Here is a 19,306-nt window from a genome sequence, read left to right as displayed (position 1 = left end):
GTAGAATGGGTGACGAGGTCCTGCAAAATGAGTTCCGGGAGTTAGGTACTAAGTTAAAGGGAGGGACCTCCAGGGTTGTGATCTCAGGATTGCTACCTGTGCCATGTGCTAGTGAGGCCAGAAATAGGAAGATCATACAGTTTAACACATGGCTAAGGAGATGGTGCGCGAGGGAGGGCTTCAGGTTTTTGGATCATTGGCTCTCTTTCAAGGAATGTGGGACTTATACACAAGAGATGGTTTGCACCTGAAATGGAGGGGAACTAATATTCTAGCAGGTAGGGTTGCTTGTGCTGCATGGGGATGTTTAAACTAGAGTTGCAGGGGCTGGGAATAAGAGAGCCAGAACAGATAGTGGAGAGATCGTGGAGACAGATGTTGTTAAGACTGCATAGAAAGTCAGGAATCAGAAGGTCGAGCATGGCGGGACTAATGTTCAGAGCTGCACATATTTTAATGTAAGGAGTATTGTGGGAAAGGCAGGTGAGGTTATGGAATGGAATTACAACATAGACTTGGTTGCAAGAGGGGCAGAACTGGCAGCTCAGTGTTCTGGGCACCCATTGTTTTAGATGTGATAAAGCGGGAGGGATTAAAAGGCGAGGTGTAGCATTACTAGTCAGGGAAAATATCACAGCCTTGTTCCGTCAGGATAGACTGGAGAGTTCATCTTGTGAGTCTTTATGGGTAGAACTGAGGAATAAGAAAGTTAGGACCAAGTTAATGGAATCACCTAACAGTCTGCGGGATTGAGAAGAACACACGTGGAGAGATCGTAGACTGCTCCAAGAAACATAAGGTTGTGATAGTAGGTGATTTTAACTTTCCACATATTGACAGGGACTCTGAAACTGTAAAAAGGCCAGATGGGAAAGAGTTTGTCAATTGTGTTCAGGAAAGTTTCCTTAATCAGTACATAGAAATCTCAAGTAGAGAGATTGTGATAGAAGATCTTTAGATTTTTTTTAGATTATGAGAACACTCAGTCCTCTTTTATTGTCATTTAGAAATGCATACGTGCATTAAGAAATGATACAATGTTTCTCCGAAGTGATATCACAGAAAACAGGACAAGCCAAAGACCACCACTGACAGAACCACACAATTATAACATATAGTTACAACAGTGCAGTGCAAAGCAATACCATAATTTGTTGAAGAACAAACCATGCGCATGGTTTAAAAAAAAAGGCTCAAAAGTCCCCGAGTGGATCGACTCCCGAGTCCCCGATAGCAGCGGCAAAAGGGAGAAACTCCCTGCCATAAACCTCCAGGCACCGTCAACTTGCCGATGCCTTGGAAGCAGCCGACCACAGCCGACACTGAGTCCATCTGTCCGAAAACTTAGAGCCTCCGACCAGCCTCTCCAATACAGCCTCCTGAGCGCCAGCCTCTGCCGAGCATCTTCGACCTCGCTCCGGCCGCTGAAACATGCAAAGCTGAGGATTTCAGGGCCTTCTGCTCCAGAGATTCCGGTTACCACACAGTAGCAGCGGCAGCGAAGCGGGCATTTCAGAAGTTTTCCAGATGTCCCTCTGTGCTCTCATGTTCGTCTCCATCCAATTAGAACTGTGCACGGTCCCCTACTTGACGGATAACAGATATTCATCACCGGAGAGACTGCGCACGCCGCCGTCGCACCGCCAGCTTCTCCTCCATTTTATGAGGAAATGAGACAGGGCAGGTGACAGAAGTTTGTGTATGGGAGCACTTTGCATCTAGTGATCATAATGCTGTTAGTTTCAAAGTAATTGTGGAAAAAGATTGGATTGGTCCTTAGATTCTAAATTGGAGAAAGGCTAATTTTGATGATATTGTAAAGAATCTGTCAAGTGTGGATTGGAAGAGATTGTTTTCTGGCTAAGGTGTTCTTGGTAAATGTAAGGCCTTAAAAAGTGAAATTTTCAGAGTACAGAGTTTGTATGTTCCTGTCAGAATAAAAGGCAAGGATAACAGGTTTATGGAACCGTGGTTTTTGAGAGATTTTGAGATCCTCATTAAGAAAAAGAAGGACGTGCTCAGCAAGTGTAGGCAGGCAGGAACAAATGAGGCACTATGGGGTGTAAGAAATGCAAGAGAACTCTTAAGAAAGGAATCAGGAGGGCTGAAAGAAGCCATGATGTTGCTCTAGCAGACAAAGTGAAGGAGAATCATTAGGACTTCAACAGATATATTAAGAGCAAAAGATATAATTGGTCCTCTGGAAGATCAGAGTGGTAATCTATGCTTGGAGCTGAAAGAGATGGAGAAGATCTTCAGTGGAATTTTTTTTGCATCTGTATTTACTCAGGAGATGGACACATGAATCTATAGAAGTGAGGCAAAGCAACATTGTATTCATGGACCCTATACAGATTACAGAGGAGGAGGTGTTTGCTGTCTTGATGCAAATTAGGGTGGATAAATCCCCAGGGCCTGACAAGGTGTTCCTTCAGACCCTGTGGGGGGCAAGTGCAGAAACTGCAGGGGGGCCCTAGCAAAGATATTAAACATCCTTAACGATGGGTGATGTGCCGGAGGATTGCAGGATAGTTGTTGTTCTGTTGTTTAAGGAAAGCTCTAACATTAAGCCAGGATATTATAGGCCGGTGAGTCTGACATCAGCGGTGGGAAAGTTATTGGAAGGTATTCTAAGGGACTGGATATATGAGTATTTGGATAGACAGGGACTAATCAGGGATAACCAACTGGTTTTGTGTGTGCTAAGTCATGTCTAACCAATCTTATAGAGTTTTTTGAGGAAGTTATCGGGAAAGTTGACGAAGGCAAGACAATGGATGTTGTCTACATGGCACTTGACAAGGTCCCGTATGTGAGTTTGGTCAAGAAGGTTCAGTTGCTCGGCATTCAAGATGAGGTAGTAAATTGGATTAGACATTGACTTTCTGGAAGAAGCTAGAGAGTGCTTCTAGATGGTTGTCTCAATGACTGTAGGTCTGTGATTAGTAGCCTGCCACAGGGATCGGTGCTGGGTCTGTTGTTGTTTGTCATTTATATTAATAATCTGGATAATAATGTGGTAAACTGGATCAGCAAATTTGTGGATGACACAAAAGCTGGGGGTGTAGTGTAAGTGAGGAAGACTATCAGAGCTTGCAGAATTACGATCAACTGGAAAAATGGCAGATGGAGTTTAGATTAGATTATGAGAACACTCAGTCCTCTTTTATTGTCATTTAGAAATGCATACATGCATTAAGAAATGATACAATGTTTCTCCAGAGTGATATCACAGAAAACAGGACAGATCAAAGACTAACACTGACAGAACCACATAATTATAACATATAGTTACAGCAGTGCAAAGCAATATCATAATTTGATAAAGAACAGACCATGGGCACAGTAAAAAAAAGTCTCAAAGTCCCGAGTCGATCGACTCCCAAGTCCCCGATAGCAGGCGGCAAAAGGGAGAAACTCCCCGCCATAAACCTCCAGGCACCGTCAACTTGCCGATACCTTGGAAGCAGCCGACCACAGCCGACACTGAGTCCATCCGTCCGAAAATTCTGAGCTTCTGAGCAGCCTCTCCAATACAGCCTCCCGAGCGCCATCCTCTACCACGCGCCTTCGACCTCTCCCCGGCCGCTGAAACACGCAAAGCTGAGGATTTCGAGGCCTATAGCTCCAGAGATTCCGGTTACCACACAGTAGCAGCGGTAGCAAAGCAGACATTTCAGAAGTTTTCCAGATGTTCCGCTATGCACTCATGTCTGTCTCCATCAAATCAGAATTGTGCATGGTCCCCTACTTGACAGATAACAGATATTCATCACCGGAGAGGCCGCATGCGCTGCCGTCGCACCACCATCTTCTCCACTTTAATACGAAGTGTTGTACCAACCTGGGTGGGTCTTACACGATGAACGGCAGGGCACTGGGGAGTGGAGTAGAACAGAGGAATCTGGAAATACAGATCCATAATTCCTTCAATGTGACATCACAGGTAGATAGGGTCATAAAGAAGACGTTAGGCATGTTGGCCTTTAATCAATGTATTGAGTACAGGATTTGAGATAACACACATCAAAGTTGCTGGTGAACGCAGCAGGCCAGGCAACATCTCTAGGAAGAGGTACAGTCGACGTTTCAGGCCGAGACCCTTCGTCACGACTAACAGGACTAACATCACAGGATTTGAGATGTTATGTTGAGATTGTATAAGACGTTGCAAGGGCTAATTTGGCATATTGTGTACTGTTTTGGTCAACTACCCACAGGAAAGATGTAAATGAGATTGAAGGAATGCAGAAAAAGATTTACAATGATTTTGCTGGGCCTTGAGGGCCTGAGTTATAGGAAAAGGTTGAATATGTTGGGACATTATTCCCTAATTCCGCATGGACTAGATGGGCTGAAGGGCTTGTTTCTGTGCTGTAGTCTTCTATGACTCTAACTAATCTGATAGGAGAGGAAAGTGGACCATGAGAGAAAGGGAAGGAGGAGGGGCACGAGAGGGAGGTGATGGACAGGCGAGGAGAAGGGAATAGGTAAATGGGAGCCAGAATGGGGAATGGAAAAATAGTGAAAGAGGAGGGAGGAGAAATTACCAGAAGTTAGAGAAATCAATGTCCATGTTGTCAGGTTGGAGTCTGTCCAGATGGAAGATGAGTTGTTGCTCCTCCAACCTGAGACTGGAATCGTCACGATGGTAGAGGAGGCTGTGGACCGACACATCGGAATGGGAAGTAGAATTAAAATGGGTGTCCCCGAGGAATCCCGCTTGGTGTAGTAGATGGAGTGAAGATGCTCAACAAAGCTGTCCCTAGTCTGTGCCAGACCTCACTGATACCGAGGGGACCGCACTGAGAGCACTGGATACAATAGACAGACTTGCAGACTTCCTCACCTGGAGGGACTGTTTGGGGCCCTGAATGGTGAGGGAGGAGGTGAAGTGGCAGGTGTAGCACTTGTCCTGCTTTCAGGGATAAGTGCCAGGAGGGAGATTGGTGGGGAAGGATGCGTGGACAAGGGAGCCATATTGAGAGTGATTCTGCAGGAGAGCAGAGAGTGGGGGGGGGGGGTGGGAGGTGGAGGGAGAGGTGAAAGATACTGTCTGATTGGAGGAATCAAAGACAGCCTGGAAGCACCTGTTAGGTTAGCATTACCTGTTTGGAGGCTACCTAGAGTTGTTAATTCACTTAACCCCGGGAGCTGTAACCATCCGAGACTGAAGATGAACCAACACAGAAAGGAGTTGGAGGAGCTCAATGGATCAGGCATCTTCCCTGGAGGGAAAGGGACAGATGATGTTTGGGTAGAAACCCTTCATCAGAACTGGAAAGTAAAGAAGGAAGACAGCCAATACACAACACTTGGGAAGAGCAAGAGCCGTTAGGTGATAGATGGATCCAGGTGAGGGAGAGAGAGAATGATGTTGCAGTTGTTCGAGGTATCATTCAGCCACTTTTGGAATATTGTGTGTAACTTTGATCACCCTGCACTGAGCTTGAAAGGGTGCAGAAGAAATTCAAGTTCCTAGGTGTAGATCTCTCCGGTAAGCCATGTAAACTCTCCATGGCCATGAGAGCTCACCAGTGCATCAGGAGGCTGAGGAAATTCAGCACGTCCTCAGTCATCTCTCACCAATTTTTATCGATGCACTGTAGAAAGCATCCTATCCAAATGCAAATACTCTACCCAAGACTACAACGTCTCCCCTTCACAGGAGTCAACACTTCCCACTGCCTCGATAAAGCAGGCAACACAATCAAAGGTCCCTCCCACCCTGGACGTTCTCCCCTCTCCCCTCTCCCCTCTCCCCTCTTCCATCAGCAGAAGATACAAAAGCCTGAAAGCACACACCAGCAGGCTCAAGGACATCTTCCATTCCACTGTTATATGACTATTGAATGGTTTCCTAGTATGATAAAATGAACTCGACATCAAAATCTACCTTGTCATAGTCCATGTATTGCTTTTGTCTGCCTGCACTGCGTTTTCTCTGCAACTGTAACGTTAGATTCTGTGTTCTCTTCTCTTTACTGCCTCTATGTTCTTTGTATGGAATGACTTCCTGGATGGCAGGCAAAGTTCTCTGTATCTCAGTACATGGCATTAATAAACCAATGACTAAGGGAAGGGAAGAATCGGGTATGGATGAGTGGAACCAAAAACAGGATGGGAATTGATCGTAAAGTCTTGTTGAGCTCTGTAGGAGTGCAGGAAATGCCACCAGTACAGTCACCAGTGTGAAGGGAGACATGCTGAGGATGGTGGCCTCCCCTGGTGTGAAGCAAGAACTGTTCAATGTATCGAACAGAGAGAGCAGCATGGCTTTCGATCTTGTGAGTTGCCATAGTTACACGGTTATATAGCACAGGAAACAGGCTGTATGACCCAACTTGCCCATACGACCAAAATGCCCCATCCAAGCTAGCCCCGTCTGCCAGCATTTGGCCCATAATCATCTAAGGCTTTCCACCCCATGTACCTGTCCAAGTGTCCTTTAGAAGTTGTTTTTGTAGCTACTTCAATGACTTCCTTTCACAGCTGCTTCCACATAGGTATTGTAGTTCCTAATTTCCCCAACTCTGGCCTAGTGCATTCACCCTGTGTTAGATCCCTCTCGGACCCCTGTGCTATAAAGTTCAAAGTAAAGTTATTATTCCCTATGAATATGTCACCATATACTGTACTGCCATGAGATTCATTTTCTTGCAGGCATTCATAGTAGGGGAAAGAAATAGAATAGAATCAATGAAAAACTAAGAGTGACAAACAGTCCTTAGGCTATAAGGAATAAGGTTATAACGTGTCCAACCTCTTCTTATAATTCAGTCGCTCAAGTTCTGGCAGCATCTTTCCTGTAGCAAGGCAACCAGTACTGAACACAATATTCCAAATGCAGCCTCCCCAGCAACCTGCACAACTGTGTCATGACCAACCAGCTTTTACTCTCTTCGCCCTGAGTTATTAAGGCCAGTTTGCCGAAAGTCTTCTTGGGCTTGAAGAAAGTGACTACAGTTGTGGGGTTGAAGGAGCAGATATTCAAGGTGAGAATGAGTTCAACTGCACCGCCAAAGGGGGAGGTGTGGAGGGTGCTGCTTCGCTGAAGTAAAGAGCCCGCTGAACAGCCTGGCTGGAGGTCCTGGATATCCAAAGTGAAAGGGAGACTTGGAAATGGAAACTAAAAGTGGGGGAAGATGCCTGAGGTGTCAATGATGATGTGGGAAGGGAATGGACCAGTGAAGCTGATGGAGATAAGTTAGGATTTCATTCAGTGAGGTATACATCAAACATCAATGATTCCTATTTAGAAAATATCCTATTTGTGCACCTTGCATTTTCCCACATTATGTACCATCTGCCCTGTCTCACCCACTCACTCAGCCTGCCCACTTGCCACCTCCTGCACCTTACGTGCTTATCCATGCTCACAGTCCCACCGGGTCCAGCTTCATCAACAAACTGGGCAACAGGACATCTGGTGCCTTTGTCTAAATTGTTGACATTAGGTTGTGACCAGGTGCAGATCCCTGTGATATCGCACCAGCTGCAGATTGTCAACCTGAGGAGGGTCCGTTTATTCCAACTCTGCTGTTTGCTGGAGAATAAGTTCTCCATCCATGTCAGGTACATCAGTCCAAATTCCATATTCTTTAACGTTGGTGACCAGCCACCTGAACAAAAGCCTTTTAGAAACCCAATTACAACGCCTCCATTTGTTCCTCCTTATCTAAGTGTTACATTCTCAAAGACAGCAGATCGGTCAAAGACATGATTTCCTTTCATAAATCAATGTTGGCTCCATTCAAACCTTTTATTTTCTAATGTTTTTGTTACTAGGTCCTTCACTATAGATCTCAGCATGATTCCACCACTGACTTGAAACTAACAGCTTGGTAATTCTGTGTTTCCTCTCTTCCTTTCTTGAAAAGTTGGGTTACTTTTGCTCTCCTACAATCCCCAGGAACATTTCCAGAATCCACAGAACCTTGGAAGATGACTACGCTTTCTAAACTCTAGATGTAGATTGTATGGTTGCTGGGATTTATCAACCTTCAAGCTCACCAATTTCTGTGGTACTATTTTTTGGCTAATACTGGGTTCCGGCAGTTCCTTGTTCTCACTAGACCTTCTGTAATATATCTGTCAGGTTTTGTGTACTTCTATGAAGGCTGATGCAAAGTAATTGTTAATTATACTGTAATTTCCATATTCCCCTTTATAAACTCTCTGGACCGTCAGGCCTAGACTTGCCCTCACCAGTCGTTTCTTATTCACGCACCAATCGTGGCTCTTACAATCTGCTTTAGTTTCTTACCTCTTTACACTCAGACTGTAAATAAGATGTCTCGTGTGCACGATCCTTTCCCAGAGCTGGGGAATCAAAAACCAGAGGAACCTGAGGGGCAACTTTTTCACCCAAGGGGGTCAATGTCTGGAACAAGCTGCCAGAGGAGGTAGATGAGGTAGGTACACTACCAGCATGTAAAAATTACTTGGACAGGTACACAGACAGGAAAGCTTTAGATAATGCTGACAAACGAGAGTATAGGAATGCTGATCAGCCTGGACTGGTTGGGCAGAAGGTCTTGCTTCCATGTGATTTGAATCTGTCACTTTCTTGAACCTCCTCTGAAGAGCTCCAGCAAGTTCCCATTCCTTAGACCTCCTGTTACATCTGGTAATTTTACTATCCTGTTCCTTAGATTTAACAGTATTTTTAATATTTCTGTCAGCTCCATATAAATCACTTTTTTTTCTGTGGTGTTTTTGTGCATTAGAGTGCTCTTTTGCAGGGGTTCCCAATCTTTTTCTTCCATGGACAAATCCCATTAAGCAAGGGGTCCATGGAGCCCTGCTGTATTGCCTGTTCTCTGCCATGCCTTTCTCTCAATCAGCCACAGCCAACACTCCTTGAGTATTCACAATTCCTTTTTGCTAGATTTAAATACCTGGTTTCACATTTAACAGAGTCACTCAATGACTCCACTCCTTCTGCCCAGCTATTGGAAGGATGAGATTAAGTTGGAAAGAGTGCAGAAATGAATTGTGGGAATGTCACCAGGATTGGAAGGCTTGAACTATAAGGAGATACTAAATACGCTGGGACATTTATTCCTGAATAAATGAAGGAAGCTGAAGTGTGACCTTATAGCGGTGTTTAAAATCACGAGGGGTACAAATAGGATTAACCCACATGGTCTTTCTTCAGTGCAGGGGTGTAAAACTAAGGTAGGAGGAGAAAGTGGAGCTGAGGGGTCAGAGGTTGATAGAATGACCCACAGGAGGACACTGTCGAAGCAGGTACAATTACATTGTTTAAAATACTTTTAAGATGGATATATGGGTTGAAAGGATTTGACAGGACATGGACCACTGCAAACGAATGAGACTAGTTTGGATAGATACCTTGGTCATGTTGGGCTGAGTGGCCTGTTTCTGTGCTGAATGACTCTGTATGATGTTCACGCCTGTTGTGTAGCAGGTCTGGGCTGCTGAGCAGAAGTAGGCTGGTGTGGGCCTGGTCTGGGGAGGGTGGGTCGGGAAGAGCAGGTCAATGGATGCGAGGCAAGGGGGAGCAGGGTCTGAATTGATAGGCAGTGTTTTGAGGTCAGTGGACACCTCCCTAACCTCTGCCCTTTCCTTCCCCACAGGTTGAACGCGCGTACCAGAGGGAACAGAAATGACAAAGATGAGGGAGCAGGAGCCAGTGGACCGGTCAGTATGGGACAGGGAGGTTGGAGGATGGGATGGCATGGGTGGGGGGGATCATTGAGGGAGGGGCCTTCAGTGTGCTGTGGGATGGGACGGGGTGGTCATTGTGTTGATGGGTGCGATAGGGTAGTCAGTGTGGGGTGGTCATTGCGGAATGGGAGGGTAATCGTGATGTGAGACAGGACAGGGTGGACATTGCTGAATAGGATGGTCATTGTGATGTGAGACAGGACAGGGTGGACATTACGGAATGGAAGGGTGATTGTGATGTGAGACAGGACAGGGTGGACATTACGGAATGGGAGGGTGATTGTGATGTGAGACAGGACAGGGTGGACATTACGGAATGGAAGGGTGATTGTGATGTGAGACAGGACAGGGTGGACATTACGGAATGGGAGGGTGATTGTGATGTGAGACAGGACAGGGTGGACATTGCTGGATAGGATGGTCATTGTGATGTGAGACAGGACAGGGTGGACATTACGGAATGGGAGGGTCATTGTGATGTGAGACAGGACAGGGTGGACATTACGGAATGGGAGGGTGATTGTGATGTGAGACAGGACAGGGTGGACATTACGGAATGGAAGGGTGATCGTGATGTGAGACAGGACAGGGTGGACATTACGGAATGGAAGGGTGATTGTGATGTGAGACAGGACAGGGTGGACATTACGGAATGGAAGGGTGATTGTGATGTGAGACAGGACAGGGTGGACATTACGGAATGGGAGGGTGATTGTGATGTGAGACAGGACAGGGTGGACATTGGAAGGGTGATTGTGATGTGAGACAGGACAGGGTGGACATTACGGAATGGAAGGGTGATTGTGATGTGAGACAGGACAGGGTGGACATTACGGAATGGGAGGGTGATTGTGATGTGAGACAGGACAGGGTGGACATTACGGAATGGAAGGGTGATTGTGATGTGAGACAGGACAGGGTGGACATTACGGAATGGGAGGGTGATCGTGATGTGAGACAGGACAGGGTGGACATTACGGAATGGGAGGGTGATCGTGATGTGAGACAGGACAGGGTGGACATTACGGAATGGGAGGGTGATTGTGATGTGAGACAGGACAGGGTGGACATTACGGAATGGGAGGGTCATTGTGATGTGAGACAGGACAGGGTGGTCATTGCTGAATAGGAGGGTGATTGTTATGTGAGACAGGACAGGGTGGACATTACGGAATGGAAGGGTGATTGTGATGTGAGACAGGACAGGGTGGACATTACGGAATGGGAGGGTGATTGTGATGTGAGACAGGACAGGGTGGACATTACGGAATGGGAGGGTGATCGTGATGTGAGACAGGACAGGGTGGACATTACGGAATGGAAGGGTGATCGTGATGTGAGACAGGACAGGGTGGACATTACGGAATGGGAGGGTGATTGTGATGTGAGACAGGACAGGGTGGACATTACGGAATGGGAGGGTGATTGTGATGTGAGACAGGACAGGGTGGACATTACGGAATGGGAGGGTCATTGTGATGTGAGACAGGACAGGGTGGTCATTGCTGAATAGGAGGGTGATCGTGTTCTGAGACAGGACAGGGTGGTCATTGCGGAATGGGAGGGTCACTGATCTGAGACAGGACAGGGTGGTCATTGTGGAATAGGAGGGTCATTGTGATGTGAGACAGGACAGGGTGGACATTACGGAATGGGAGGGTCACTGATCTGAGACAGGACAGGGTGGTCATTGCTGAATAGGAGGGTGATCGTGTTCTGAGACAGGACAGGGTGGTCATTGCGGAATGGGGGGGTCACTGATCTGAGACAGGACAGGGTGGTCATTGCGGAATGGGGGAGACGGGGCAGTCGGTGTGGGGGGGGTTGCTGAGGAATCGGTGAAGTGGCCAGCATGAGATGGGTCAGGATGGTCGGTGTTTGTCACAAGTAGGGTTAGTGTTTCAGATTCAGAATCACGTGTACATCGAAACATACAGTGAAATGAGTTGTTTGCGTTAACAACCAACACAACCAAGGATGTGCTGGGGCACGGTGGCAAGTGTTGCCACACGTGGTGCCAATGTAGTATGCCCACCATGCTTAGGAGAGCAACACGGAGCACAACAAAGCGAAACATCTCAAGTGACAAAGCAACACTAGCCTGTTCCTTCCTCCCTCCCACACACACAGACACAGCCCTCTCACACCAGAACAGGCCATCTTCGGCCTCCAGCCTCCAGTGAACTTGTGGATTCGCAGACACTGGGCCTTCAACTTCGCCAGCTGACTCACACAGATTGGCAGACTCTAGTCTCTGGTCATTGCGCCCCAATGTCTGGACTTCTGGTCGACCCTGAGCTCACAGATGATAATGAGCGGGGGTCCAAAGTCCAGACCTCAAACTCCAGAGCTGCTGACGATGGGACCCTGAATACTGGACTCGAATTCCAGTCTCACGATCAGCCCTCAGCTTGACGGTCTGCTGTTCTGACATCCGCCCACATCGACATTGCTGGGCTTCGAACGTGGAGTGAAGGTTCAGATTATTAATCGCTGTCCTCTAATTCCCCCACATCCCCGTCCCTAAACACTAGCTCTACTGTCTGTCCCCAAAACCATCCTTACGAAACTGAAACACAAGTAAGTGTGAATGATGGGACTGAATGGGGGCTGGAGACAGAATGGTCCATGTAACAATGAGCTTCTCAATGCCAAGGTGGGACAGCACCAGGAACTGTATGAGTCACAGGGTCATACTGCCTCAGAGAAGTCCAGGCTTCAGGGTGGGATGGAATGTGAGTTGTCAGGTCCGTGTGTGGGGTTTGGAGTGTGTTACTCAACTGCTGATTCTGTCCCTGAAACAGGTTCAAGGCTGTGTGGCTGATCTTCCTCATCCTGGGACTCGGAACCCTTCTTCCTTGGAACTTTTTCATGACAGCCATTCAGGTGTGTATCCCTGATCCCTGCCAACCCTGTCCCAGTTGTCCTTCTCAGCCACTGAACCATTCCCTCCCTCCCTCTCTTCCACTCCCAGAGTCGCACAGCCATGTAATACAGAAACCTCTTTAGCCCAGTGTGTCCACGGCAACCATAAAGCATCTATTTATTTATTTATTTATTTACAGGTACAGTGCAGGATGGGCCCTTCTGGTCCTTTAAACCACACTGCCCAGCAGCCTACGAGTTAACCCTAGTCTAATTCACTGCACAATTTACAATGGCCAATTAACCTACTAACTGGTATGCCTTTGGACTGTTGGAAGAAACAGGTACCAGAGAAAACCACACATTCTGTGCTCCACAGGGAGAATGTACAAACTCATTTCAGATGACGTGGGAATTGAACTCTGAACTCTGGTACTCCAAGTTGTAATAGCGTCACACTAACCGCAACACTACCGTGATGTATCTATCTGCAGTAATCTCATTCACCAGAACAATGAGGCATCTATCTACGGTAATCTCATTCACCAGAATTATAGGGTATCTATCTACGGTAATCTCATTCACCAGAACAGTGTGGTATCTATCTACAGTAATCCCATTCACCAGAACAGTGAGGTATCTATCTACAGTAATCTCATTCACCAGAACAGTGTGGTATCTATCTACAGTAATTCCATTCACCAGAGCAGTGTGGTATCTATCTACAGTAATTCCATTCACCAGAACAGTGAGGTATCTATCTACAGTAATTCCATTCACCAGAACAGTGAGGTATCTTCAAGTATCTACAGTAATCCCATTCACCAGAACCGTGAGGTATCTTCAAGTATCTACAGTAATCTCGTCCACCAGAGCAGTGAGGTATTTATCTACAGTAATTTCATTGCCGGAACCATGATGTATTTATCTACAGTAATCTCATTACCAGAAGTTTGTATGAAACATTTTTGCCTTGGTGATTCAAATACACATCCAGATATTTCTTCAATTCCATGAGTCTGCCTTCACTACCCCCTCCCGCAGTGCATGTTTCAGAGTTCTGCCATTCATGGAAGGAGAGGTGGGCTATAAAATCTCCATCTTATCCCTTTTAAACCTCTATATTACATTTATGCCCTTTGATTAAATCACCTTTGCTACAGGAGGGATGTGGAGGCCTTGAAGAGAGTGCAGAAGAATTTCACCAGGATACTGTCATTGAGACTATGAACTGTAAAACTCTGGACTGTCAGAAACTGAAGGGTGACCAGATAAAAGTACTGTATATAAAATCACAAGAGGAATAGCTTGGATAGGTAGTCTTTTTCCCAGATAGAAATGTCAAATACTTCAGAGCATAGCTCTACGGTGAGAGGGGTGGAATGTAAAGAAGATTTTCAAGGCAAGTACTTACACAGAGTAGCACACATAAAATCTGGAGGAACTCCACAGGCCAGGCAGTATCTATAGAAGAAAGTACAGTCGACATTTCAGGCCAAGACTCTTTGGCAGAACTAAAGAAAAAAAGATGAGGAGTAGATTTAAAAAGCGGAGGAGGGGAGAGAGAAACACAAGGTGATAGGTGAAACTGGGAGGGGAACGGATGAAGTAAATAGCTGGGAAGTTGATTGGTGAAAGAGATATAGGGTTGGAGAAGGGGGAATCTGATAGGTGGGGATAGAAGGCCATGGGAAGAAGAAAAGGAGGGGATGAGCTCCAGAGGGAGGCAGTGGGCCGGTAATGAGATAAGGTAAGAGAGGGAAAAGGGAATGGGAACTGGTGAAGGAGAGGGCAGAGAGGGGGACATTACCAGAAGCTTGAGAAATCGATGTTCATGCCATCAGGTTGGAGGCTACCCAGACAGAATATAAGGTGTTGTTCCTCCAAACTGAGTGTGGCCTCATCACGACAGTAGAAGAGGCTGTGGACTGACATATCACAATGGTAGTGGGAAGTAGAATTAAAATGGGTGGCCACTGGGAGATCACGCTTCTTTTGGTGGATGGAGCGTAGATGCTTGGCGAAGCAATCTCCCAAACTATGTTGGGTCTTACCGATATGCAGGAAAACCACACCAGGAGCACCAGACGCAGTATATCACCCCAACAGACTCGCAGGTGATGTGTCGCCTCACCTGGAAGGACTGTTTGGGGCCCTGAATGTTAATGAGGGAGGAGGTGTAGGGGCAGGTGTGGCACTTGCAAAGTGAAGTGCCAGGAGTGTAATCAGTGGGGAGGGTCGAATGGACAAGGGAGTCACACAGGGAGCAATCCCAGTGGAAAGCAGAAAGTGGGGGCGGGGGCGGGAAAGATGTGCTTGGTGGTGGGATCATGTTGGAGATGGTGGATGTTTCAGAGAACTATATGCTGGATGCAGAAGCTGCTGCAATGGTAGGTAAGGACAAGAGAAACTCTATCCCTGGTAGGGTGGTAGGGGATGGGATGTGAGCAGACATGCGTGAAATGGAAGAGATACGGCTGAGGGCAGTGTTGATGGTGGAGGAAGGGAAGCCCCTTTCTTTGAAAAAGGAGGACATCTCCTTCGTTTTGGAATGAAAAGCCTCATCCTGAGAGCAGATGCAGTGGAGACGGAGGAGTTGAGAGAAGGGGATGGCATTTCTACAAGTAACAGTATGGGAACAGGTATAGTCTAGGTAGCTGCGAGAATCAGTGGGTTATGATAGACATCAGTAGATAAGCTGTCTCCAGAGATAGAGACAGAGAGATGGAGAAAGGGGAGGGAGGTGTCAGAAATGGACCAGGTAAATATGAGGGCAGGGTGGAAACTGGCGGCAAAGTTGATGAAGTTAACGAGTTCGACCTGGGTGCAGGAAGCAGCACCAACGCAGTCGTCGATGTAGTGTAGGAAAAGCGGGGGACGGACCCCAGTGTAGGCTTGGAACAGACTGTTACACAGAGTGGTAGAGACACAGAACTTGCTGCCAGGATAGGAAATGGGGGAAAGCAGGTACATTGGGAATGTTTAAGCAGCATTTGGACAGACACATAAACAGACAGGAAATAGAGCGATATAGTCCACTACTCGGGGTCAGGGCTAAACTAGTTTAGCAGGAGGGGTGGGAACCAAAGCACCAGGTCAGAAAATGGAGGGATGGAGGGGAAGGTAGATGTCAGGGCCAGCAAAAGCAGGGAGGAGCAAAGTAATGGATACGATGACACAGATAGTTTGAAGCAAGTGTGTTTTAATGCTAGGAGTACTATGGGTAAAGGTGATGAACTTAGAGCATGGAACTATTGTGTTAAACCAGACACCTGGTTGAGAGAGGGATTGAAATGGATGCTTAATGTCCCAGGATTTTGATGTTTTAGAAAAGATAAAGAGTGAGGTAAAAAAGGTGGGGGGGGAGGGGGAGAGCAGAGTTGCTCTTCTGATCAGTGACAATATCGCAGCGACACTTAGGGAGGACATATGGGAGGGTTTGCCGTCTGAGTCAAAAATATTAAATGGAACTACTAAACTAATGAACAGGAAGAGTGCAATCACCCTGATGGGATTGTATCAACAACCCCCCCAGTAGCCACCAGGACACTGAGGAACAGATATGCAGGCAGATTAAGGAAAGGTGCAAAAACAGTAGAGTTGTTGTCATGGGAGTTTCAGCCTCCCTAAGATAAACTGGGATCTTCTTAGTGCAAGAGGTTTAAGTGGGGCAGAAATTGTTAGGTGCATCCTGGAGTGTTTCTTAAATCAATATGTAGATAGTCCAACAAGAAGAGGAGCTGTACTGGACCTGGTGTTGGGTAATGAGGCTGCCTAGGTGACCGACCTTTCAGTGGGTGAACAGTTAGGGAACAGTGACCACAACTCCTTAAGTTTTAAGATATTTATAAACAAGGGTAAGTATGGACCTTGCGGGAGGGTTTTAGCAGGGCTAATTATGAGAATATTGGGAGTATTAGGCAGGAAGCAGGGAGAATTAATTGGGAACAGCTGTGTTTGGACAAATCCACATCCACCATACTGAAGGTGTTTAAAGACCAAATACACAAAGTACAGGAGAAGTATGTTCCAGTCAGAAGGAAGGACAAGGATGGCAAGGTAAGAGAACCTTGGATGTCGTGAGAGGTCAAGAAGGAAAAGGAAAGGTATGTAAAGTTTAGGAAGCTAGGATCAACCAGAGCCCTTGAGGATTATAAAGAAGACAGAGAAAAAGCTCAAAGAGAACTAGGAAAGCCAGGACGGGCCATGAAGAGTCCTTGGAAAGTCAGATTAAAGAGAATCCAAAGGCATTCCATACATCAGGAGCAAGAGGATAACTAGGGAGAGGGTGGGACCACTCAAAGATAAAGGGGGGAACATTTGCTTGGATGCGGTGGATTTGGGTGAGGTCCTTGAAGAGTACTTTACATTAGTATCTACCAAGAACAAAGACACGAAGGATAGGGAGATCAGGGCCGAGCACATTGATATGCTCAAGCGTTTCGAGGTCAAGGAGGAGATAGAGTTAGGTCTCTGAAAGAGCATTAAGGTGATTAAGTCCCAGGGCCTGACATTCATCGAGGAAATTGAAGAGATTGCTGGGGCTCTGATCAATATCTTCATGTCCTGTCTAGGCACAGGGGAGGTTCTGGAGGACTGGCCAAGAAAGGAACCAGGGATAACTCTGGAAACTGCAGACGTGTTTCCAGTGGTAGAGAAGTTATTGAAGGGAATTCTTAGGGATAAGGTTTATGAGTATTTGGAAAATAATAACCTAATTGGGGAGAGTCAGCATGGCATTGTGTGGTGCAAATAGTGTCTTATGAACTTGATTGAGTTTTTTGACGAGGTGATGAGGGTGATTGATGAAGGTAGAGCCTTCATGGGTTTTAGTAAGGCATTTGGCAAGGTCCCTCATGGGAAACACATTCGGAAGATTAGGATGCATGGGATCCATGGATTGGCTGTTTGGATTCAGAACTGCTGTGCCCATACGATGACATTTATTCTAGCTGAATCACGTCTGTGATTAGTGGAGTTCTGTACTGGGACATCTGTTTGTGATGTATATAAGTGACTTGGATGAAAACATAGATGGGTGGATTAGTAAATTTGCAGATGATTCAAAAATTTGTGATGTTGGGGATAGAGTAGCAAACTGACAAAGAATATGGCAGGTATCAATCAATTGCAGATGTTGGTGGAGAAATGGCAGATGGAGTTTAACCCCACCAACTGTGAAGTGTTGTGCCTTGGCACGTCAAATTAGAGACCATACACTGTTAACTGAAAGACCCTAAACCATGTTGAAGAGCAAAGGAATCTTGGGGTCCAAGTTCATAGCTCCCTGAAATTGGCTGCACAGGTTGATAGGGTGGTGAAGAAGAGAATTCATAGGGCATGTTCGCCTTTATTAGTCGAGGCATTAAGTTCAACATTCAAGAAGTTTTGTTGCAGCTTTATAAAACTCTAGTTAGGCCGCATCTGGAGTACTGCATACAGTTCTGGTCACCCCACTACAGGAAGGATGTGGAGGCTTTGGAGAGGATGCAGAAGAGGTTTACCAGGATGCTGCCTGGATTAGAGGGCATGTGCTATCGTGAGAGGCTGGATAAACTCGGGTCGTTTTCTCTGAAGCAGCAGAGTCTGAGGGGAGATCTGCTAGAGATTTACAAGACTGTGACAGGTATAAAGAGATAAAGACCGGGAACATCTGTTTCCCAGGGTTGAAATGCCTAATGCCAGAGGGCATGCATTTAAGGTGAGGGATAATTTCAAAGGCAAGTTTTTTACACAGGAGAAGGTGTGTCTAGAATGCGCAGTCTGGGGTGGTGGTGGAGGCAGATATTAAGCATTTTTGCACTTTTAAGAGCCATTTTGATAGGCACGTGGATGTAAGGAAGATGGAGGGATATGGACATTTTGTAGGCAGAAGCGATTCGTTGTCCATTTGATTGCTAATTTAATTGGTTTGGCACAATATTGTGGCTGTTCCTGTGCTGTACCATTATATATTAATCTATCCTCTCAGAAAAGCTAATCTTTTCTAGTAATGTCTGTACCACAGACATAAAACTGGCTGGCCTGTAATTACTTTCAGATCTCTGCTGCTCCTGATTAGAGGTACCACATTGACTGTTCTCTGTCTCCTAGCGCCCACCAACAGCCAATAAACGTCTTAAGTTCACTGTCAGGACTCCCACAATCTCCTCCTTTGATTCCCACTGTGGCCTGAGTTTGGGCTTACAGGAGAGATGCCTAAAAATATGCTCTAAAATATTACCACCTCCATCCCAGAAATCTCCACCGGTAACGTCTTTCTCCTTGGTGAATGTAGAAGAGAAGTATTCCTTTTAGAGTCTGCCTGCTTCCTGTCGTCCCACACACAGTCCCTGGTTTGGCCCATTCTTTCACTGGTTACCCTCCTGTTATGAAATGCCCCAGGATATCTGCCAGTGATGTTACATGGCCCCCTTTGCCCTCATAATTTCTTTCTTAATCTCATAGTATCATGGAGATATACCGCGCAGAAAATAGCTTTTTGTCCACGCCAACCAAATTGCCTACCTAAGTCCCATTTGTTTGCTTTAGGCCCATGTATCTGTAAATCTTTCCTCTACAGATATGTGTCCAAATGTCTTTTAAATATCATAATCGTACCCACCTCAACCTCTTCCTCTGGCAGTTCAGTCCATATACTCACCACCCTTTGTGGGGGGGGGAGTGAGGGGAACAGGGGAAAGTTGCTCCTCAGCTCTTTCTTAAATCTATCCTTTCTAGTTCACAACCCCAGGGAAAAGAGTCACTA

General features: G+C 46.3%; 1 protein-coding gene across 10 annotated transcripts in view; it reads left to right on the top strand.

Moving 5' to 3' along the window:
• The window catches only part of LOC140191510 (equilibrative nucleoside transporter 1-like), a 116,666-nt gene that overhangs the window by 26,765 nt on the left and 70,595 nt on the right, over positions 1 to 19,306 (top strand). For all 10 annotated transcript variants that reach the window (XM_072248976.1, XM_072248988.1, XM_072248973.1 and 7 more), the window contains exons 2-3: positions 9,603 to 9,666; positions 12,498 to 12,579. In XM_072248976.1, the coding sequence (XP_072105077.1) occupies positions 9,632 to 9,666; positions 12,498 to 12,579 (117 nt within the window). In that variant the 5' untranslated portion in view covers positions 9,603 to 9,631. The remainder of the gene's footprint in view (positions 1 to 9,602; positions 9,667 to 12,497; positions 12,580 to 19,306) is intronic.

Source organism: Mobula birostris, chromosome 2 (assembly GCF_030028105.1).
Source record: "Mobula birostris isolate sMobBir1 chromosome 2, sMobBir1.hap1, whole genome shotgun sequence".
NCBI classification, from domain to species: Eukaryota; Metazoa; Chordata; class Chondrichthyes; order Myliobatiformes; family Myliobatidae; genus Mobula; species Mobula birostris.
Note: the sequence above shows the minus strand (reverse complement) of the source record. Positions and strands in the feature narration are given on the sequence as shown.